This window comes from Curcuma longa, chromosome 10 (genome assembly GCF_044706935.1).
Source record: "Curcuma longa cultivar G26 ecotype Majalengka, Jawa Barat chromosome 10, ITB_CL_G26_1.1, whole genome shotgun sequence".
NCBI classification, from domain to species: Eukaryota; Viridiplantae; Streptophyta; class Magnoliopsida; order Zingiberales; family Zingiberaceae; genus Curcuma; species Curcuma longa.
This window is the reverse complement of record NC_133870.1, coordinates 4,799,547-4,823,553: the sequence shown is the minus strand read 5'-3', so window position 1 is coordinate 4,823,553 and position 24,007 is coordinate 4,799,547. Positions and strand designations below refer to the sequence as shown.

Below are 24,007 nucleotides of genomic sequence, written 5' to 3'. Positions count from 1 at the left end.
CAATAATATATTTGCTTTATGAGAGAAGACAACCTTTAGAATTGGAGAAAAACTCAATATCAAAAATGAAAGGAGTCAATGTTTAGATCTCTAATAGGAAATTTCTGATTAAGAAGATGAAATAAAATAGTAATACATTTTTTTATCATTATCGGTTAAAAGAATATCATCCACACAACTAAAGAAAAATATTAGAGTTGGCATTGCATTTATAAAATAACGAGTCAATTTTTGAACCAGAGAACCCTTGAGTCCATAGCCAAGTAGAGAGACAACAAAACCATAAGAAGTTTGTCAAAGACCATATATGAATTTTTTCAACTAACAAATGTGTTTAGAGCCTTTAATTTAAATTGGACCCGCCGAATTGATCCGTTCAGTCAAACAATTTAAACTGATTAAATTAAAATTTATATCAACCATTTTAAGACAGATCCAAACAGACTGACCCACCTAAGCCCGTGACCCACACAAGTCAACCCATGACTAGCTCAAATTTGCCCACGAATTGAGAATTTATTTTTTTTAATTTAAAATAAAAATAAAAAATTCAATGAACTAGTGAACTTGATCTACCTAAACCACAACCCCAATTTTAAATTTTTAACCTTTCCTATATATATATTTTAAATTTTTTAATAGGATCGTAGATTAGTCCGCCAAACTCACAATCCGCCTTAGATTGGATTGAAAATTTTCCAACCAACCAAGATGATGAATTAGCCAGCCTCACCATATAACAGGTTTCAAACAGGCCAGCCCACCCCACAACAAGTTAGCCATTTGACAGCACTAATTCTTATGATTGGAATGTTGCTTGTGACCAAAGTTTACCACAAGTTCAATATGCTACTTTAGAATCTGAATTAGATAGAACTTAAGTGTTTGTTACAGTTCCGGAGTAAATGTGCAAAATGTTGAATCTTAACACAGGCAAAAACTTTGAACAAGCCAGCCATCCATCTAGCATTCTTGAATTCCACCTTCCCTAACAAAATGCCACTTGAGCACTGAGGCCAACAACTAGCAACGGTGTAGTAGTTTATTGGACCGCTAATGGGATACATGGATCAGCAATCTTTCCCTTACTGAAGCAATAGTTGGCTGTTAAAACTGGCAAGAAAGCACTGGCAACAAAACAAGATTCAGCTTTGCCCTTCTCTTCTGAAAGAAATTTGTATATCTAATGGATTCTGATTATAATTACACGGAAATAGTCGAAAATAAATAACAGTTCAAGGCCAAACACTTAAATATTTACAAAACTATCATTCTTCTATTCTCGCAGGCACTTCTTTCCTCCTCAATGATGCTTTAAGCAGAACATCCGCTTGTACTCATGCTTCAACTAATTTCAACCGTGGAACAACGTTCATGGCCTGCAACTCCTGATAACACAGGAGAAAGATGAAAGGAATAATGAGACCATTCATCCTACATCAGATTTGAATAGAACGGAAAAGCAAGCAAATGGCATGGACTGACTCTATATAACAATTTAAGTTCTTGCCTGGAATAGAAGCTTGCAGGCATATGGAAGTCTGATGGTGGATATATTTTCGCCATTTTTGCACGTTGAACAAAAGGCCGTCTTCAACTTGTAGTTATAGTACCCTAAGAGACCACACTGCCTGCAGACCTGGAAGGATAATGATTTTAAAGTCAGTAACTGATAGTTTAAAATCCAAAGTCAAATGTTTTCCAACAAAATGCTGCATATTAAAACAAGAAAAATACTAGGTAGGGCTAAGATGCACATTGCAGTGATTTTGAAAATTACAGATGACGAAAAAAAAAGAAAGAAAGGGAATGGTCCTAACTTTCAAACACTAGATGTGACTGCACTCCTGGTTTGATCAAAATCTATTGACAGTTCAATGTTGTTCCACATTTGTGGATACATGAATTGATGTAGGAACAAATGCATGAGGCTTTAACGGGATTTACTTTACCTGTATACATAAGGTACATGTTACAGACAAGTATCCATGTTTATCCAGATTGTTAGAGGTGCTACATGAAACATACTGATCCAGCTATGATTAGATTCAGGTGAGAAAAGAAGAATTTATAGATTCAGGTGGTTTGAGTATCGAAGTAGTTTAAAAATTAAAAAAAAAAAGTAAGGTTTTTCAGGTAACCATCAATTACTTTTTCCTACTTGTATACTGTATCATTTATTGCATGTTGAAGACTATGAAGGATTAACTTAAAAGAACTTCATGAGAGTTCAGATTTTTTTTTGTACTCAGCCATTGGTAGGAGCTGCCTCATTAAGTCAATATCCAACAATAAAAGATGGTTTCTCGATCTGACCTGTGTCCTAGGATTCAAGATTCGACACACTGCATTTGGTACCCTGGCCTGACTTGATGAAATTAGGTCAGACGAGTCAACCAATTCTACTCTCCCAACTTTTGTTTCTAACTCAATCCCTACCAAAACCAAGTCAACGAACAAGTTCAATAACATCCTTTTGATCTGCCTGCAAATCTATTCTAGGAATTTTCCAAAGTGGCCAGTTATTTTGTCCTGTTTATTCATACTATTTGGAGTTAGTTAACTATCTTGCAGAATAAAAGGCTAACTGCACTTGTATGTCTCAAAAACTGAGAATAACTGGGAAAATAAACCTCATTTAATGTAGGAAATCACTGTGCACAAGTTTTAATAAGAACTAATATTGATTCAACGGCCATTCAGCTTGTTGAAGTACCTGAACTTGGTATGGGTCACTGGACAACATCAAACGTTCAAATATCAACATACTCGCACCATATGCTATCAAACAGTCACGTTCCATTTCTCCTAGACGCAGTCCTGCAAAATGGAAACAAATTTTTTTCCAAGAAAAAGAAAATTTTAGTTGAAGATTCAAGCCACCAACATTTGTTGTCAGTTTCAAACATGATTATGATCAAACAACCTCCATCTCGGCTTCTTCCTTCAGTTGGTTGTCTAGTCAGCATCACACGGGGCCCTGTAGCGCGAGCATGCATTTTATCAATTACCTGTAGGTCAAGAAGATGATGAACATTAAGTCTATGCTGGAATACCATATGTTCAAAATGTGATTGAGAACTAAGATCCGACCAGACCACAATAGCATGCAGCTATCTTGTCCTTGACAGGTAGTAACAATGTCTCCCTGATCAATAAATGGCTATTCTCACATGTAGAAGGCCTATTACTGCTATTTTTGTTAGTTACAATGTATCTTTATCTTTGCTTAGAGATAACCTTCTTCTTTGAATCCGCTCGTTTATTTTCCATCATACCAGATATTTCTAAGTTTGTTATGGATATCCTTCTTGTTTCTACTTTATTGTAAGATTCAATAGTGCATTCTCCATTGTCTGTTCCTATTTCATTTTCTTCCCAATACTAGCAAGAGAACCTAGAACAATACAAACCTACAGGAGCTAAGCATGTAACAACCACTTGAGATTCTACTACCCTTGCATCGCCAACTTTAGTCCCTGACCTAACTTTGATTTAGACCTTCCTATTGTTCTTTGAAAAGAAGCTTGCAAATACACTACTACAAAAGTATACACATAATTCCACATGTTTTATCCTTCCTTGTAGTCAACTAATTTCTCTTCCACCCTCCTGATAAATCCACAAGTAGAAGTACTGTTTACCATGCAGACATCATAAGAAGTTTTGTAAACCAATCAAGGACTGGATTGGAGGCAAAAGAGATAAACACAAATTTATGGTGTTGATTATCTTCATAATTTTTCTCATATGGATAAGTTTGCACGTTCGACTCAAACTGGCTCAGAGAATGTTTCTATATAGTACCAGTAATGTATCCTTAAGGCTACAGATGGGTATCATTTCCAATAAGACTCTGGACGTGTTTGAGAATCTAATTCCCTTTTTAAGCACTTGATCACACTTTGTACAACCCTCAGATGAATTGTTGACAATGAACCCTCAGAATTCTATTAGTCTCTAAAGTCTCTAAATCAAAGATTTCTAGTTCCAAGTATGATTATAGAATTAAGTTTTTGGCTTACCAAACAATATTTAGTAGCATTGTTGACACCTAACAACAACATTACACAAACCATTAATCACAAAAACATTTTGATAGCAAAGAAACAATTCAGGATCAAGATAATCTTATTGAAAGTTTGCCAAATCTCTTAACAAGGAGAACAAATGAGAAATGAAATACGTGTACAATTACCATATGTTTCAACTTCTGATAGTAGATTGGCCCCATGAAAATGTATGCTTGTAGTGGACAGCCTGTAATACCTGGAACATTCAAATTACATATCAAATATTTTCTGGTGATCAGCACAAGTTGAAATAACAGTTAAGGAAAAGGTCGTGAGACTCCTGAATATAGACAAAAATATATAGAGCAGACACAAAATTTTAAACTTATACACAATTAGCTACCAAAACAATAAACAATGTACTCCATTTTTTTCATGAGCTAGATCATGGGCCTTTTCACCATAGCTACCACACTACATAAAGCTTTGAAAGATAAACTCAAGCAACTTGTAGGCTCATGCAAATCAAGACAGCATTATGAAAAGCCTTGGTATCAAAATAGAGAAAAAATCATCAAGTTCCTTCCAAATTTTATTTACTTTATATTAAACTACTGGTAAAACAAGCATAAATACAATTTCTTGAGTAATTTCTTTTAAGAGAAAACATACCTGAGTAGAGGAAATCTTTGCCGCTATAGCTAAATCCATGCTGCACAAGTGTATTGCTGGAATTTTACAAAAAGTTGTAAGTACATGGTCACAGCCAGAAATCTACTGTATTAAAAGGAAACACACCTTATGTCTTCAACCTTGTCGGCATGGCCACCAGGTTCTCCAAATACACTACCATAATGAAATCGACCACAAGAAACTCCAGCTTTTCCACCAAGAAGCTCAATCATTTTGCCTATTGTCATCCGACTAGTAATTGCAACTGATGTTAGAGCCAGTAATTATGTTTTGAAGGTACAAATCTATATTCCAAAGTAAGAAGAGATTTAAAGCAATAATAGGAAAATCAATGATAGAAATCTTGGGAGAATACTAATATGATCTCCACAACAACATATAAATAAAAGGCTATGAATACAGTGTAGACTGTTGAGAAATTTCAGGAAAAACAAAAGAGGGAAAAGCAAACCCTTTAATTAGGGAATTCATATAATAGACGAGAATAAGACTCATAAATAATGAACCAAATACCAAAACAATAAAGGAATCCCTGAGAAATGGCCACAAATTAATCCTCTAATTGATACTATTTTCTGACACTCCCTTTTAAGGTGGCGAATAGACATTGGCCGTTCTCAGCTTGGTAATTAATGTGTGAAACTAAGGGCTGCCAAATCCCTTTGTGAGCAAGTTTGCTAGTTGGGACCCTCAAGGTACATAAGGAGCAAAAATGAGATCATAGTCTAGCCTAGTGTGGCACTCAAGTAACCACTATGACTAGTAGAATTTGGCCACTGCAATTTCAACCGACTGCTGACTATGTCTAAGCAACATTACAATTGTGACATTGTAATCCATACACCACAAGTGCAAACTGTCATGACAAATCTTAAAAAGCTTAGAACTTTTCCAGATTTCTAACCCTTGTAATCTACAAGAAAGATAAGCCTGGGTATAGGATTTTCTATGTAATGGAACATGGACACCTCTTTCAATCCATCCATCATCCATGAGAGATAAGCCTAATGAGCAAATTGCAGCAGTGACGTGCAAAGTTAGACTAGCACAACATTTTCACAAAATAAAGTCTATTAGATTAGTATCCAAGGAAGATACACGACCTTGTCACCATATTTTTGTCTAAAACTCTCACCATATCTTATGCTGAATAGTCATAATTACACACTGTGAACACAAAATAGATAGCAAAAGGAAGACATTTCTTTTACTTAGTAAAGGGATCGACAAATAGTCAACTGCCTTTTACTTATTTTATTCAAAAATGATTATATTAAAAACGAAATTATTCTCAGATCCAAATAAAGATTTGATAAGTGCAAATGTTCAGATAAACCAGTAGGGAAAAAACAACACTAACTAATATATCAGACTACAGAACAATGAATGTATAAATTGTGTATAAACATGGCAGTAGCTTTGGACATGTCAAATAGTTGTTCGTGATAAAATATGGAAAAGCTCTAAACTGCAAACAAGAATGAAATAGAAGTTCATACCTAGGAAATCCATGTGGATTCATAATTAAATCAGGGCATATCCCACGCTCCGAAAATGGAAAATCTTCCTGCTGAACTATGATACCACAAACACCTTTCTGTCCATGTCTGCTACTAAATTTATCCCCTAGCTAGAGAAGGAATAATTTCAAATGTTATAGACAGAACAATACACTAGTGATATAATAGAGCTCGATGTGGAATACCATTCAGGAAGTTGACCTCAAATGGTGGGGATAGCCATGACTTAATGATGATGATAAAGAACACTATATAGACAAATTCCTAACCTTATACATGGTTTAAATTGGATGGAAATTGCTTGACAACTTGAGAATCAAATGGTGTGTCATAAGTTTACAAATGAAACACCTACCCTTTCCTCAGTGCAAGATGTTATTTGCAAAATAATGGGTACATTTGATGATTATTATGCCATACAAGATGATTGTATTAATTATCTAACTACTTTTTGTGGATTTCCATGATACTATGTCCTAAAAGATAGTTAATTATCTAACAACTGCTAGCGAATTTTCAAGATGCTACATTCATATACAAAATTCCTTTAACAGGCTATATGTGATGAGAAAGTTGATCAGTTTGATACATAACTCACCTCTGGCCTCCGAGTGTGGCGGATGATACATTTGATACATAACTTGTTACTAGCATCCGAGCAAAGTATCACGCGATCAACCACACAAGTTTCACCTTCAGGGCCTTTGTACACAGCAGGTGATTTTCGGTACTCTCTGGAACAGAAGGAATACCACATTACCATCTCTTTGCACTTCTTGAAATTGTAGGGAAGTATCACTTACTCATCTTTTAAAACCATTGGACCACTAGGTCTCTCCCTCGTATTTATCGGAGTTTCTTTGTTAACATAAATGTCATTGTTCCGAATTATCTCCCCGGGAGCAGCGATTCCATCACCATCTAATATCTGTTCAGAACCAAATGGATATCAACGCTTTAAATTTAAGAAATTTAGATGGAAATGTGGCAGGTAGGAGAAAATTTAGCAACACAAAGTACTGATAAAAGAAACAGAAATGAATTGGAAATTGAAAGATATCAGTGAGATGAGATCCTGAAATTTAACATCGTGTTAGAAACTAGTTCGCATTTGCTAAGTGACCAGTACATAACAGTCTAATCAATCACAAAACGCATATACAAAAATTCACTCAAACTTTTTAAATAGATTTCTTTATCTCTCTCCCAAAAGGTCAGATTCCAGGTCTTGCTTTCATTGCAACAAATGACTACTCCCACAATCTCTCTAGCAATAGGTTTCCTCCCTTTTCCTCTTTCATAACATCACTTCTCTATTGTCAATTACTAATCATACAGTGTGGGTGCAGACAATTTACATGATATTGCAAGCAGATTATGTGGCTGTCAATGTGGCTGTCAATCTCTGTCATGGTTTAGGCATAAGCAAATTCCCATATAGTTCAATTGAAAATATGAACATCAAACGAATGATCCTACTTGTCAAAATTTGACTTACAGGAGTGGCTGGATTGGAGGAGAGAGAACAAAGAGATGGTTGCTTAGCTTCCACCAGGTCAGAGAAAAGAGTGGTTATAGGACTATACATATGAGACCCTCTCTTCTCAGCAACAGATTGAACAAAAACCTAACTCATTAACTTTTACAATTACACATTTTAATAAATTCAATTGAGTAATTTTTGCACAATAATTGAACATGTACGTGTAACAACATGATCTCTTTCCTATACCCAGCAAAGCTACAAGTATTCTTAATGTCAAGAAACTAATCACTTGATCATAATACTTGTTAGCAAACCTTGAAGTTCCAAGGAGAAGCATGATAAAGGACCAGTTTACTTTGTTACATTTCATGTGTATTGATTATAGCGGTGTGTATAAGTACTGCAGTGTCTTTCCACTAGCTTCCATTCACTGAGATAGCAGTGGTGCTCTTACTATGGTTTCTTTATTCAGTAAGATTGATAATGAATAATCAAACAAACACGTCAAACAAGAAAACACAAACTCATCAAAGAAGAAATGCGAACAAGTCCGCCATAGAGTTGATACCTGACCTAATGAAAGATGATCCATTCAAAAATAAAAGTTGTCGTCTCTTAGTTATTATCCCCATTTTTTCTCTTGTCTACATAACTATTAAGTCTGACTTTGTACACCGATCTTTTCAAAGATGCATGCATGCATTCTTTGAAAGCAGTGTTTTTCTATCAGATCTTTTCAAAGATGCATGCATGCTAATATTCATTCATATTGCAAGATATAGTAATAAAAACAAAACCCATTTAATTCAAATCATCTGCACTACATATGTCAACCGACATAAAAATAAAGAACAACCACGAAATTAAATGTTACAAGTCTTACAAGAAGATTTAAAAAGTTCAAGAATATAAAGACTGCTCATAAACAAACCAAAAAAACAGAATTTTCAACCAAATTACCTGCATTCTTTGATTCTCCTTATCCTTCCTTGGCTTAACTATTCTATCTGTGGCGCCATTACTATAGATCTCTTTTACTACCGAATACCTACAAAACATTAATTTTATGACAAAACCATATAAAAAGGAATTCTCAAAGATTTTACAATTTACTCAGAAAACAAGACAAGATAAAATGGGCAAAGGAAAACAGTTAAAGATACTTTTTCATTGATATACAACGGCCAAAACCACGATCAAGAGATGACTTGTTCATGACAATTGCATCCTCAATGTCATATCCACTGTAACTCATAACAGCGACAGTTGCATTCTGCCCAGCTCCTAGCTTATCATATCCAACCTGGTAAAACATGTTAGAGACAATCCATAAAGCATACACATCATAACAGGGAAAATGCACACCAGTTCAATTGTTTTTGTCGTCAGCAATGGGCGTTGGGGGTACACCAACAAATAAAGCAAAGAGTCCGCTCGACAAAGCTGCAAGAATACATGTCAAAGAATAAATATCTAGGCAAATATAAATATCCTGGAATCCAATGCCAGCATTCTTTCGCTAGGTCAACTGTAAGTGATTCTGAAATGCCATAGAGATCTAACACTATAAAAGACATTAGCACTTAGCTTGTATGTGCATAAGCCAATTAAAAATCAGGAGCAACATGAATATGTGCATAGCATGCTGGAATATAACAGACGCCAGCCCATAAACAAATAACACAACAAGCCTACATTGATTAAGTTATTAAATTTAATCATACGATTGAATAAAATTAGTTAGAATAATTAATTAAGTTAATCAAAACTTTACTATTATTAATTAATTCTCAAATTATTTATAATAACTATAGATTGTTATTATTATTATTATTATTTATAATAATCATCATCAACTTGCTCAGTGATCCTTCTTCATTGAGGAGTGGAATGAACCTTCATGCTCATCTCCTTAATAGGTTTTCTTCGCACGCTGAAGGAAGCCTTCATTCCCAAGCGTGGAATGAAACTTCATGCTCGTCTAGTCACTTGTTCATTTGTCCTCTTTGCGAACAACAAAGAGCAATGCTCTTCTCCTTGCCGACTGGCCTTTCCACCATTGACCACTCTCTACACAATATCGGAGGAAGTTGAAGCTTCATTCTCCTCCACTGCTCTCTTGCTCTATGTTCCTCCACAAGAATGTCGAAGAACAACACTCTTCTCACACACAATCGCACATCACACATCACAGGCCTGATTGTTGCACTGTGCACGACATCACAAAGTGTTGATCCTCCCCAACTCTCTTCCTCGAAGTAATACCTAGATCCTGATCTATGTTTCTCATACTGAGAATAAATTTTAATTTGATATATCAATAAGCTAATAAATTCCCTTGTTCTAATGCCATGTCACTTTATATTTATTTTCCAACTAATTCAATTAAGTTAATCCTATCCGTCAAATGCAAATGAATATTCAGAAGTTTTAAACTATGTGATCCAGATAACAATACAAACTTTGACAACCATAGTTGAATTAATTGGGATCAGCCAAATCATTTTAACAGGATGTAGGAATATGCATATAGAAAAGCTCAATATGAATACTTGATGCAGCAAATTGATGCATTTTCCTTAAAAGATCTAGTCCTAAAATATCCAATAATCCGGATAGAGACTAAATTCACTTCCCCAAACAATTGGGCAAGTTGGAACTCACATGTGTTATTGCCCATAGGATATGAAAATTTTGACATAAATCAATATGTTACTAAAATTGTATCTATAATTTACTTGCCTGATTGTAAGCAATATTACCCATAGCTTGTTTCCCCATCGCACACTACAACAAGAATATTGTTTCAGAAGTTAGTGTGGAGCTAAGCTGAAATCAGAATAAAAGACAGCTCAACGAACCTGATATGTATTACGTGGAGATTGGTTGTGGTGAGGAAAAGGAATTAAACCAGCACAAACACCTAAAAGTGTCAAAGGCTCAATCTCTATGTGAGTTATATCACCTTTTTTCTTTTCAGAATCATCCGCTTCATTTTCATACAACGCTATCTGTTAACATAAGTGTGAATATGACAATTTCAAATGACAAAATGAGCATGGAAATAAGCATGGCAGTAGCAAATTAACGAACCAATGCATTGTTCTCTTCATTGACATCAAGATATTCAACCAATCCATCCCGAAGAAAATCATCAAAAGTACGAATTCCAAGCTACAGTACAATGACAAAAGTTTCAAAAACCACAATTTTATATGCCTACGAGATTAATAATTAACCCAAAATAAGGAAAAACTCCAAACAAACTTAAAACCTGTAATTCTTTCATGTGATAATCCTTGATCCTTGATATGCCTCTGTCAGCAATAACTAATGGACGACAAACCCGGCCACCATCCGAGGCGATATAAACACAATGCTTCAAAGAAAAGGGAGGCAAACAAAAGCATTTTCAGGTGCATGAAAGAAAATGACAAACCAAAAGGCAGTCACACTTATGGCAAAATATTCACAAGACAGGATTCTCTTTCACTAAGAGTAAGTGAATGCCATATGAAAGAGTATCCTTATTTATATAAAATGTGCATGATACAAAAAGTAATCCTTTAATGTAATTGAAATATCATATGAAAGAGTCCTATTTAGACAAAATGAGAATGATAAAAAAAACATTTCCGCTGTAATCATTTGTGGTCTCAACTTGTAGCATAGATTTCTCCATAATAGGTCACAAAACTAACATTGATAGGTACATTAACTGAAAGGGGGCATGAATCTTTACGATGAAAGAATCAAAATTAGGAGTGCACACTCCACAATGAGAAGTAAATGATGGCCTTCCAAGCCCAAGTCATCAAAAGCACAAACTCCAGAGTATCAATTATCACTACTTCCACAATATTTGATATTAAACTAAATACCTGCAGCAAAATGTTAGATGGAGCCTTTGGGTGGGGAACATTTCTCTAATGCTAGAACAAAACCACTACATTTCTCAATGTCATTGCCTGATCATGGGCATCAAGCACACATGAACTTAACATGACTCCGCACATACATAATGACTCAAAACTATGTACCTAATTATCATGATTCAATCAAAAGACCTCTACTCCAGTAAGTGGACAAATTGAAAGTGGAGTGAGGCCAAAATGACTTGGTATTTGGAAGAGACATGACCAAAATATAAGCATACCATGGGCCACCATGTTTATCCATATTAGGACTAAGCACCTTGGCTTCAATACAATCCATAATTTAATAATCTAACATGAGTGCTAATGATTAAGATTTTTTATGGTGTCCGATAACACCATCTCAATTTGAGATCTAAGCCAGAACGAGAACACTACAAAGTTGGAACAATCTAAGGCATCGACGGATCCACAAGAAGGACCTTGTAGCTTTAGTTTTCAAGTAGTTTTAATAGGCCCATCTTATGCCCACATTCCAGAACAAGAATAATAATAGTATTTTTGACATATTCATCTTCATCAAGTGACAGAAATACATTTTAAAAAGGACTAAATTCCAATTTTGCCAATAGTGAATAATTAAAGTTCAGTAAATTCAAAAACTTCTAGAATATAAAATACACCATTCAGAAGAATGTGGCAGTATGCATATACAGAAAAGGACATACTGAGAATTTCGCTCATTATAAAAAAATATGCACGTCCTAAATAGAATATTGCTATGTACAGCTGGTAAAAATATGGCTATAAAATTGTGTATAATAAAAAAATTATAATAATAAAAACTATATAAAGGTGAAAAGGTAAGAATGGTTTACATATGCTTTACAAGAACTTGAGGAAGAGGAATATACATTTTAAAGGTGATTCAATTTTTTTGGTATGACACAAGCATGAAGCATGTAGTGTCGGCTATAAAGTTAGGATGGCAATAAAAGAACAGTAAAAGACATAATTGATCGATTAAAATGCAAAGGAATAGTTGGTTTTACTGAATAACCCTTTGTATGACTTAATTTCAATATAGACTAGTTTAAATGGTATAGCTGATGCATGCCCATAATCCCTAAGGAATTAAATACACTAGAAAGCAACTTCTACCTGCTCTTCATTCACAAAAATGCTAACAAACTCCCCAATTTTACCACGTCTACGAAGCTTTCTCATATTAGCAGCAAATACCTGTCAATTCAAGAAAAAATGATTTCACATAAATGTAATCAGAGACCAAGTGCATGTAAAGTATATGAAACAGAGTTAATAATTGTTGATGAACCTTTGGTTGTCTATGCTTTCCAAGTATAAGCCCATTAAACATAACCAAAAAAGATCCTGGTAAGTGAAGCTCCTCGCCGGATAAAAGTGCTAAATCTTCAACACCTAGAGTATAACACTGCCAGGGAAAATTTAAGAACTCCATGAGAGAAGTGAGAGACACTCAAAGATATAGAAAATCAACAGAGAATAAACTTTCAAAAATCAACTAGGGAAAAAGAAAATTTATCCTTATAAAAACATATTAATTATGCAAACACTCAATGTCCAAATTACTAAACCTACTTTCAAACAAGATAAGATGTGTTTGATTCAAAATACATTCATTTGTTAGTAAAAGTAAGAAGGTCATTTCATGCATCATTTACAAACTAACCAATAAACACAAATAATTTTGTTCATGCAATAAAAACATATTTGATGTTGCTCTCAAGTTAAAAAGAAATATAATATCTTAAAGTTGTAGATCTTTTAATGTGTGTGTGCTGAAAAAAGTTCAAGTAATCAAACCAGAGAAATCAGTGGACCGTCCTCCTCGTCGGTTGTAACATGTGTCAACAAAGCTAAGTTTTTTGTCAACCCACAACCTTCTCCTTCAGGAGTGTCGCATGGGCAAAGCATGCCCCACTGTTTCAGATAACATCCAGTGAACAAACACCAGATTAATATAGTAATAGTAGTGTAGATAAATTCAAAAAAAACCTTCAAGGAAGCACTAAACAATTACCTGACTTGGGTGCAATGCCCTTGGCCCACTTACTTTCCTTGTCTTCTCAAACTGTGGAGATACTCGAGTCATGTGCCCTAACGCTGCTATATATGATAATCTTGAAACAACCTACAATGCTAAGCATTAAGCTACTGTATTTTCTCAATGGCAAAAGTAAAACAGAGAAGCCAGAGATAATTACTTGAGATACGCCTTTTCGATGCATTTTAAACCGTTTTAGATCCCAATTACCCGTTGAAATGGATCTTTCCAAGCCTAATGTGATGTCATTATTTTGCCTAAGAAACTGTAAAATCAAGTTAAATAAGAGAATTTACAATACTTACATTTCTTGGCTATACTAGTGGAGGTAACAAATAAAATAAAACGAGCACAATGCAGGAATGATCCAAATAACTCAAGGGCAATGAACAAGCATTAGGAAGAAAATGTCAAGAAGGCAAGAACACCACATCAAAATCAAAGCTTAGTACCAAATTATCCAAGAAAAGAAAACAAATAAAAATCCAAAGGTGAATAACTATTAATGTGGTCACCTAAGACCAGCAGAAACTTTCTTGACCCCATTTAGTCACTTCCAAAATAAATATGCAGAACATATAGAAAAGCTAAATGGATTTTATTCACAAGATTAATACTCTAAATTAAAAAGATCAACATAATTGCCATGTCATAATTTGATATTCTTGATTTAACCACCCAGATTTTTTTACCCAAATCAAATAGGGAAAAATGACACAGCCCAAGCTTTTAGGCATGTGTATTTGTGGTAAATAGTTGGGAAAGGAGGAAGAAAAGTGAAGGTAAAGTTTCTATTCACCACAAATCAAATAGGACAAAAGCAGCCAGCCTAATCTTTTTGACCCTGTTTGCTTGGAAGAAATTTGCTTGGGAGAAATATAGGAAGGGGTAAAAAAAAGTGATGAATAGAATTTCCATTTACTACAAAAAGAAAAAGATATATAATCAAGTCTACAAGACATATATTCTGCCCAAAATCGGTTAAAAAAATGGAAGGAATTGAGTTGGTAAATGATGGGAGTGTATCAGCCACCATTTATAAATGACAACCATCAGCAAGCTTATTAACTGAAAAGTGATTGATGACACCTTGAAATTCATTGATTTCTAAAAAATGTATGAGTGATGAGAAAGATTAGAAGTGAAGTTTATAAGATAATAATCTGTCAACACCATTTTCTCCCTTTCCTAGCAAAGTGTGGAAATCAAAACTCCATATTTATCCTTTTTTCATCCTTCCAAGTAAACACCAAGAGGGGAATTTGTTTTCATATCTTTCACTTTTAATCCCTCCTGTGCTCCATGTCCTACAATCCTTCATTTCTCAATGTAAACATGCATGGATGCATGAGCAGGCGAAAGAACAATTAAGATTACTTCAAAATTGAAATGTCCATAATCAACTCAAGCTTATTTGTGTGTGTGTGTATGAAAAACTTACATGGATAAAGTCCAGACGACTGGAGCGGCTAGCCTTTTCATATGCCCTGTTCGCAAGCTCTAAAATATGAGTGTTCATTGATTTAAACAGATCCTGGAAAATGGTTAGATAAATATTAGAAGCCTGCTAGATTTATTAACAATGATCAGAATGAACTTGTTTGCATCTACACCTTACCTCAAAGAGCAAGGAAATCATTTGTCCGGATAGTTCCAGCCGTTTGTTGCCCATATAATCCTGATATAGAAAGCAAATCCACAACAAGATTTATGAATCTCAAAAATAATTTTAAAAAATCTACATTAAAATGAATGCTTGCATATCTGAAAGCAAATTCAAGTTATTATTAAATTTAAATAAATAGCAACTTTCTTTCTACAATATTGGTTAATCAACATGCAAATTAATCATGAAAAAAACATCAAATTCATCTGTTAGGAACATAGAGTATGAGCTTACTTACACCTACATTTTCAGACTGAAACAGAAATTCTCTTTGTAAAATACCTAATCTAATTCGACATCTACACGCAATAAGGATATCTTCAAAGTAAATATTCCAAACTTTTTCCAACATTCTAAAAACATAATAACCAGTAAAAGATTACATTATTACCAATAAAAGATTAAAAACATGCACCTCTAACTATAAAAAAGTAAATATACAAACTTTCTCTTTTCCCTACCTACCTTGAGCACCAATAGCCAGTACTTCAACCTTTTCACATCACAAAATACTCTTAATTGTTTCAAATTTCTAAGAGCAACTTTAGAAACCAAGCAATCCAACATAATAACACCAGATAAAATATAAATAAAAAGCATAGTTATACCTTATCATCAAACGTATCGGCATTCAAAATTGCATCTAGCATACGTCTTAACATAACTGCTGCATATATCCATCTAGGACGGAAATGACCCTCGTAAAGCTGAAAAGTAAACAAAGTTATGAAGATCCATTTTTCGTGAATAAGTTGCCACCTTTTAGGCAAGAGAAGAATCATTTACCGGAACATGTGCAAGAAACACATCTTGAAGAATAACCTTTGCTAGACCAGTCTGCAAGTATGTGAATTTATCAAATTTAAAAGAAAGCTAGCATTCTACTTGTTCAACATGGCAATAATAAAAGGAAAGCACAAAATTATTGCGCTTCCAATCGCAAGAACCAAGCCATATGCATTAAGTGAAAAATATGGCTAACAAACTCATCATAGTGATTGAGGTGATGGGGTATCCTTGCAAATTATCATATTCAATAATCTGAAATTAGTGTGAATTGAACAAATTCTCTATGACTTATGAAGGGTTTATAAATATCAAAAAAAAAGTTGATACTCGGCACAAAATTTATATAACTTTTTTATGCAAATAATAAAAAATTTATGCCAAACTTACATAAAATTTAAAAAGTACTATGCATAAATTAAAGGCAAAGTACAAGTTTGTTCATGATTAACAAAAACTGATCAAGTACCTTTTTGTTCCCATGATTTGTAGGATTAGATCTTCCAATCTGAAAAAGTCAAATAAAAGAGTTTTTTGTCTTACAAAAATACATAAATAAAAAAAAGTAAGGCTTGGCACTAGTTTTCAAATATTTGTAGTCAAAATATTTGGACAATCACCTTTCCATCTAGGAAATTTAATGCTTGTTGCTGAGTATAAATTCTCTCAGACGCACATTCCTATGCCACACAAAAATGATTATGAGAAATAAGAGGACGACCAGGTCTGAAGATATCATGCTTAGATAGAAATGGAGGAACAACATAAACAGTAGAATAGGTCAATAGATAATAAATTTGAAAGATCATAGTAGAAACATAAAATTATAAAATATATATTATCACAATATTATTTCTGAATTTGCATTTACATTTGTATTTTCAAACAAAATATAGCAGCTACACAAAATCATGGCAGTGCAAAAGGGAAGAGCATATGGAATATATTAAGTTTTTACATTTGAAAAATAAACATTCAATTAATTTTAAGAATGGAAGCAATCATGGCAAAAAAACTCTGTCTAGAAGGCAGTTAGAGTGTGCTGAATATATATATATATATATATATATATATATGAAAATATCTTTCTTCATAATTTATCTTGTGTGAAAATATGTCATCATTCCTTCGACCGAAATAAAACATATGTTCTCATTCCTCTGACCAGGTTAAGACACTATGTAGACCGATTGCACTTGCATGCATGTAACATGTTCAAACCATATTTTTATTGAAGCCATATAGTACCTGAATTGAAGGAAAGAGAAGATCTCCGTATCGTGGATCTCTTCCTACCATTTGCACAATCTCTTGGTCACTCTCCATTCCCATAGCCTTTAAGACCACCATAATAGGAATCTATCAAAAAGAACAAAAAATTACAAAGCAGCCGATGATGAATACATTTAGAATGAAGCCTTATGATTTACTACCGGCTTATTAAATTGATTGAGTTGTAGATAAATCTTCCCCTTGTCCATAAAGAATACTGTTTTGCTTTTTGTTTCATGTGTGCTACTGGTAACAGATGCTGCCACCCTGATCAAAGTGATGATGATAATTGTAAAAGTACCTCTCAGACAAAATGATAGAAATTTATAAAACTGTAAATATATCGACAACAACAGTTACCAAGAGAAAGGTTTGTATAGTATTTTTTTTTTCAATAGCAGTATGCTAGACAGGTTAGAATACCCGGTATATAGTATTCATGACCATAGTAACAGGAATTAAAACATTGTGCAACAAAACAACACAGAAATCAAATAAACAAGGTGCATAATATCTATTAAAGCTCTTAGGTATTTGTTTGGGTTAAACATTAGACAAAACTGTTTTATCTGAGAGGTGACTAACTAATCCATCCATACAGAGCTTAAACATCACTGGCGGACGGATAGTCATGAAGGAACTACAAGATACACATCCATTACCTATTTTAACATTTTTGTAGACATGGTTTTCATCACTCTACATATAAATCATTGGATTTCAACCTCCAGTGGCAGTGGCCGAGAACTAACAAAGAAAAGAGATTGATAGTACTCTTGCAAATGCAAGTCTTAAAGATTGTTTGTCTTTTCAGCAATAACTTAAAATCAAACATTCCTTATATCCAAAGCACAACCCTAAACTGCGGAGAAAATATTACAATAAATAGCACATACAAAGATATCAAGCCATACCACATGATAGCTCAAAAAAAAAATAGAAGTAATAAATACATAGAAGATAAGGAATAGAAAAACATACCGCCCCTTAGTATCGGTGTCAATGATGATACGATTCTTAGAGAGTTGTTCCTGCATCAAAATCACCTGGAACCCACAATACTATTAATTATTGGCTCATGCAATCAAAATTCAAAAGAAAAAGAAAAATAAACAAAAAATAAATACAAAAATAATAATAATAACAAGCGACACCTCTCCATCCCATCTAGTAGTATCAACAAGGAATAGCGTTAAATCAAATGAGGTGCAGGAACACCTCATTATCAAGACCATAAAAAGTAGCATTTTCAACAATAATTAGCATGCAACTTCCCCAACCAATTTATTACACAAATGGAAAGGCATAGAAGATGAAAAGGCAAAAGACAGGCAAGCTTTAAAAAAACTAAAGAAGAATACGGGAAATAAAACATAGACATAAGAGATGTAATCTATCATTCTAAGTTGCAAAGTTAATATTGTAATATTAGCAACCATTGTGAATGCTATAATACCAAACATCAAAAATATAATTGACAAACATACAATACTTCCACCCTCATCTGCAAAAGGTGGATCCGCCACCTTAGTGGCCCCACACGGTCGGCCCCACGACCATCTGTGAGGAGGTAAATCGAGAAAGTGCAGTTGGTTACGACGCAGGAGGGTATTGCCTGGCTTCGCCAGAATTCGAACTCTTGCCCTCTTCTGCAAGTTTGCTGCGTCGTAACCAACTCACCTATGCCCCGGGGGCAATACTTCCACCCTCATGATAATTTGTAGTGTTGTTCAATAGAAGAGATGGCTCAAGATTAAGATAACCATAAGGCAAATGCTTCAATTCCTCCGTTTCAACTTATCTGCGATGGAGTTCTCATCGGAGGGGGATAATAAAAATAGAATCTTAAAAAAAGTTAATCCAAATAAAATAAACAAAATAGACAACATTATTGTAAGTTGTAACACAAATGAAAGCCCACTTTATCCATTGTTATATTCGTTCAATCAATATCACTAAGCTTTCGATGATGAGGTTCTCCCTTCTCTCTTGGCATTGTTGACTTAAACATCAACCTTGCAAGATTGTTGAATGAGACAAATTGATTTTAGCACTGCACTTGTGTTCTATTGCTAGATGTAATTTTCTTTATTGCTTGAATATATTTTATAATTACAAAATTTGGCTAAGAAAGTCAATACCAAAAGACCAGGAAAACTAATTACATATTGGGATGTGCAATAACAAGCATCAACGTGTTTCAATTGGAAAAGAAATCCCAAAAGAAGGAATGGAAGTTAATTTACTTTAGTGTGACACACAATTATCGATTGAGTCAAAAAGGCATATTAAATAGTAAGAGAATCAATTGAGTGAAAAAGGCATATTAAATACTAAGACTCAAAGCAAAACCATTGAGGTCCTCACTAACTCGCCTAATTGGTGCTTCCAAACTTGAAGACATAGTCAAAATTAAAAAGTCCCTTAGAAATAGTTAATCAAAGACTGAATATGATTACTAGATTACCTTCTCAGTTCCTTTAACAATGAAGTAACCACCAGGATCAAGAGGGCACTCCCCTGCAAAAAAGAAGACATTTCAGTCAAAATATATACAAATAGCCATCATTCAAATTTCAGATTATAGAAATATAACACAAACCCAGCTTTGCTAATTCAGCATCATCCTTCCCGCTCAAAACACAACGGCTACTTCGCAGCATAATTGGCATCCTTCCAATGACCAAACCGGCTAGCCTCTAACAAAAAAGGGGGGGAAATTTTAAAAAATTGCAGCAATTATGTTTACATTCCCAAGGAAATTCTAATCTGTGACTAATTAATATCATCAAATTTTAAATACCTTAACTTCAGGATTCTTAGTTGCTTGATTTGCTACTGTGTATTCAACATCAACCATTATGGGTGCAGCATATCTACAAAACATATCATGAGAATGACATTGAACAATAATTAAGTAGCACAATTTTCTATTTGAAAAACTAACTCTCAATACCACACATACACATCTTATGATAAATAATAATTACTATTTCAACTCAATTTGATCATTAAAAGAGATAGAACCCTAAAGTTAGACTTTTTACACCAATCTTGTTTTGAGGGAGGTTGTAAGTTTAAAGTAATGGAGCACCCTTCCCTTGTTCATCTATTTTGCTATAAAACCATAAGTTCCTTTCTCCTCCATACCCCCTCCCCCCCCCCCCCCCTCTCTTCCCCTTAAAACCCACATCAGTAACAAAAGGAACCAACATGCACAAACAACAAAGATTCAGCCATCTCCTTTCTGATGAGGGATCTCCTCCTCGTCATGAAACTCATCTACCTACACAAAGGAAGCTTAAGGCCCCTTCGATCATGTTAGGTGTTAGGGAGGAGTTGTTTGTTGCCTCATGGAATGAAAAGCCCTCTGATTTTTATAGAACCACTTATCATGAGAATATAATCAAAGAGTTCTTATCATTGTTGTACTTGCCTAACAACATTGGGTGCACAATAAACCCAGCTTTGCCCATCACATTTAATGCATATTAATTGTCTTTAGAAACTATATCTGAGACAACAAGAAAGAACACTACATACGTTCGGTCTGAGAGCCGGCACAGATGTGGAGTAAGCCTCTCCATGGAATGGTCCACACCAATAACTGGCTTACCAACTTCAATATTGGTGTACCTAATCAAAACACCCATAAAAAAAGAAATTATATGTATGTTCAGGTTCAACAAAAGAGAAAAAAGGTTTTAGGAGTTAGGAAGTCTTACCTCAGAAAGAAGTTGGGGTCGTGACGACAGACGAGAATATTATTGGCCTGGAGTATTTTTTTGATACCATGATCGGTGAAGTAATTAAAGGAATCTAAATGTTGCTTCACCAGCCCTCTTACCTGCAAGTCACCCATCCACTACAAAAATTAATCCACAAAATTACTAGCAAAAGAAAATGCAAGCCTTGAGATCACCAAATGACAGAGTACCTTCAAAAATGCAGGGATAAGCTGAAACTTATCGACAGCAGATTTGACAGGGGCTGATAGCGATCCGGTGCTCATACCGATGCTGCAAAAGAAACAAAAAAAAAAGTGAAGTGATGCATTAGGACGCTTAAAGAATCTATCATCCATGAGCTTTGATTAGAAACATACTCATCCCGCAATAACCCCATTGTGTAGATGATTGTTTTGTCTTCTTGTCGCCCTCAGGGCACTCCACGATCACTTGCCAATCAATGGAAATCTTCAAGAGAGCGAGATAGCGTGTTGCAACGAACCCACGTCCTATCACGAAAATTGTAAAAAGGGGAGAAGAGATAAAAAAGTTTTAGGGTTTGATCAAACTAATTTAATTAGTTAATCATATGATTTACTCAACTTATATAATGTTGTTATATATTTATATTTTAAAAAGAATATTTTTTCCCAAACCCCAAATAGATCTTAAAATAATTAAGCCGCCCACAATAGAGGCAGGTTGCAACCAACCTAGTTATCTATAGACGACCTTAAATTAGGGTTAGTTACGCATGTTAAAAAGATGCACATTATAGCTAGTTGTAGCCACATTACTTTGGTAGTCCGAATAATTTAAAAAGTTAGCCCAATCATGTTAGATGCCTAACTCAACTAAGCAAGTTAACATAACTATTTTTTTCTACTGTGCATCATCAAGATGACTAGAGGATCTGAACAATGTTTTCGTCATGTCTGCTTCATATGAAAGATAGACGGCGAGGAAAATTTTGAAGATTAACTGAGAGGCAAAACAAACCGAGAGAGAAAATGGCAAAATAAAAAAAAAATAAATTGAAAACGAAACCATCAAGAAAATGAACTCCTCACCTTTCCCTGGAACCGGCGGCTTCAAAGGAGAGGGTTCTGTTGTTGAACGGAGCGAAGAGAGAAAGAAGGGAAAGAAATCGGGACGGAGGCGGAAGAAGGCTCCTTGCGGCAGTGCGGCTCGGGCTGGGGTTTGGGTTTCTCCGGGGTTTAGGTTCCTTCGATTTAAATAGATTAAATCGAATAATAATTCAGTTTGTTTTAAATAGATTAAATCGAATAATAATTCAGTTTGTTTTAAATAGATTAAATCGAATAATAGATTAATCGCATAACCATTTAAGATTTGATTTGATTTAATTATAACTGTTTAAATTGTGCCTATTCAATATCTAAATCTACGTGTAATAATTCAGTTTGTTTTAATTTTATCAAACTAAAATTTTAGGAGAGGGAATTATTCAATTTTTTTTTATCAATTATTTTTTTCCTTTTATAAAAAAATAATATTTAACAGCCATTGTAATTAGCGATAATAAATTATGGCCTCCGCAATTATAAATCATACCAATCTAGTCACCTTTATCATGAATAAAAATTTAATTAAATCAAATAAATCAATTAAATAGATCAAATTTAAAAATTTAATTTAATTATTTCAGAATTTTAATTATTTTTTAAATTTAATTAATTCAATTCAACTTTAATTTTAAAATATTTTATTCAATTAAATCAAATAAATTGAATTAATCGAAGTAATCAAAATAAAAAAATTAATTTATAAATTTCTAAGTAAATAAATTTTTTAATTAATTAATAAATTTTTCATAATATTTAAAAATTTTAATTATTTTGATTAATTCGATCAAAAATTAAATTAATCAGTATTTTATCAATTTAATTTTTATTTGACAATTCAATCGATTCAGTTAGTTTCAAAAAAAATTAATTCAATTTGATTCGATTTCAATTAATTCGGTTCAATTTAATTTAGTTCGATTTTAATCGAATATACAATCCTATCTATTATCATATCGCAACAAGACCAACCACCTGTTCAGACCCAAACTCAGGCCGCAATTGCATCCGGAGAAATTGAGTTTCTATGACAAGGATGGAAACTCATTCCGACCAATTTAAAATATATGAAAAATCCATCAATTATTTTTAAGTAAACATTTATTTGTTATGCAATTATTTTCTTTTCTTTGTATAAATTGAAAAAATATCATCAGTTCAAGAATAATAAAGTAGGCCCGTCAAATATCTTAGACGAATTGAATTAAAATTTTATCAATCTATTTTAAGACAGATTCAGATGAATCGATCCGTTTAGACTCATAACCCATGTTAATGTAATTTAAATTTAAAAATTTTAATAATATATATATATATATATATTATTGACAAATCCTTATGTTTGTCCGTGTAATCCGTAGTTCATCTTAAGTTAAATTTAATTAGAGATTTATTTCTTAATCCATCAAATTGATGGATTGATCCTGCACCGGACGCAACTACTCAATGAAAGAAAAAATGACTCAACTATAGTACCAAGTCTATCACGGTGATGCCAATTCCGGAACCTCACTTGAACTTGAGTTTGTATGGGTCTCTAATGGAAAAAAGAGCCACTATTCAATCCTATTTCTTTTCTAATGGGAAGTGTGACGCTACTAGTATCCTGTTGAACGGATGTGGGACAGGTTCCAAGCCGTATGACGCGAGAGTCTGTTAGAGAGTGAATTAACAAAAAAGTAGAGTTGGTGCAACGCTAGCTAGCTGAGGAGTCAATCTATTGTATACTTGGAAAGGGTAGAGTGAATGTGTTGCCATCCCTTTTATGAGACTTCCTTATCAGTCGTGAACTCAAGC

The 24,007-nt window shown here is 33.9% G+C and overlaps 1 protein-coding gene across 1 annotated transcript; it reads right to left on the bottom strand.

Moving 5' to 3' along the window:
* Positions 1 to 872: 872 nt before the first annotated feature.
* LOC141835845 (DNA-directed RNA polymerase III subunit 2) lies at positions 873 to 22,289 on the bottom strand. The gene is made up of 39 exons (XM_074723226.1): positions 22,196 to 22,289; positions 21,503 to 21,634; positions 21,335 to 21,416; positions 21,123 to 21,244; positions 20,941 to 21,033; positions 20,201 to 20,273; positions 20,000 to 20,096; positions 19,865 to 19,917; positions 18,379 to 18,443; positions 17,559 to 17,664; positions 17,374 to 17,484; positions 16,746 to 16,805; positions 16,595 to 16,633; positions 16,126 to 16,176; positions 15,948 to 16,046; positions 15,292 to 15,351; positions 15,115 to 15,207; positions 13,834 to 13,938; positions 13,650 to 13,760; positions 13,433 to 13,549; positions 12,924 to 13,040; positions 12,749 to 12,829; positions 10,987 to 11,091; positions 10,806 to 10,886; positions 10,574 to 10,723; positions 10,455 to 10,499; positions 9,078 to 9,155; positions 8,876 to 9,015; positions 8,673 to 8,760; positions 7,030 to 7,154; positions 6,825 to 6,960; positions 6,206 to 6,336; positions 4,812 to 4,937; positions 4,686 to 4,741; positions 4,199 to 4,269; positions 2,927 to 3,011; positions 2,717 to 2,820; positions 1,511 to 1,639; positions 873 to 1,388 (listed from the first exon to the last, which is right to left on the bottom strand). The coding sequence occupies exons 2-39, from the start codon at positions 21,520 to 21,522 to the stop codon at positions 1,338 to 1,340; spliced, it is 3,456 nt and encodes a 1,151-aa protein (XP_074579327.1). The 5' UTR covers positions 21,523 to 21,634; positions 22,196 to 22,289; the 3' UTR covers positions 873 to 1,337.
* Positions 22,290 to 24,007: the final 1,718 nt, after the last annotated feature.

Coding starts and splice junctions, on each gene's coding strand:
- LOC141835845 (XM_074723226.1), bottom strand. CDS start 21,522: ATGGGGTTATTGCGGGATGA. Junction 13,041..13,432: donor ACGGTCCACTGATTTCTCTG/GTTTGATTACTT, acceptor TTTCCCTGGCAG/TGTTATACTCTAGGTGTTGA. Junction 4,938..6,205: donor AATCCACATGGATTTCCTAG/GTATGAACTTCT, acceptor TGCAATTACTAG/TCGGATGACAATAGGCAAAA.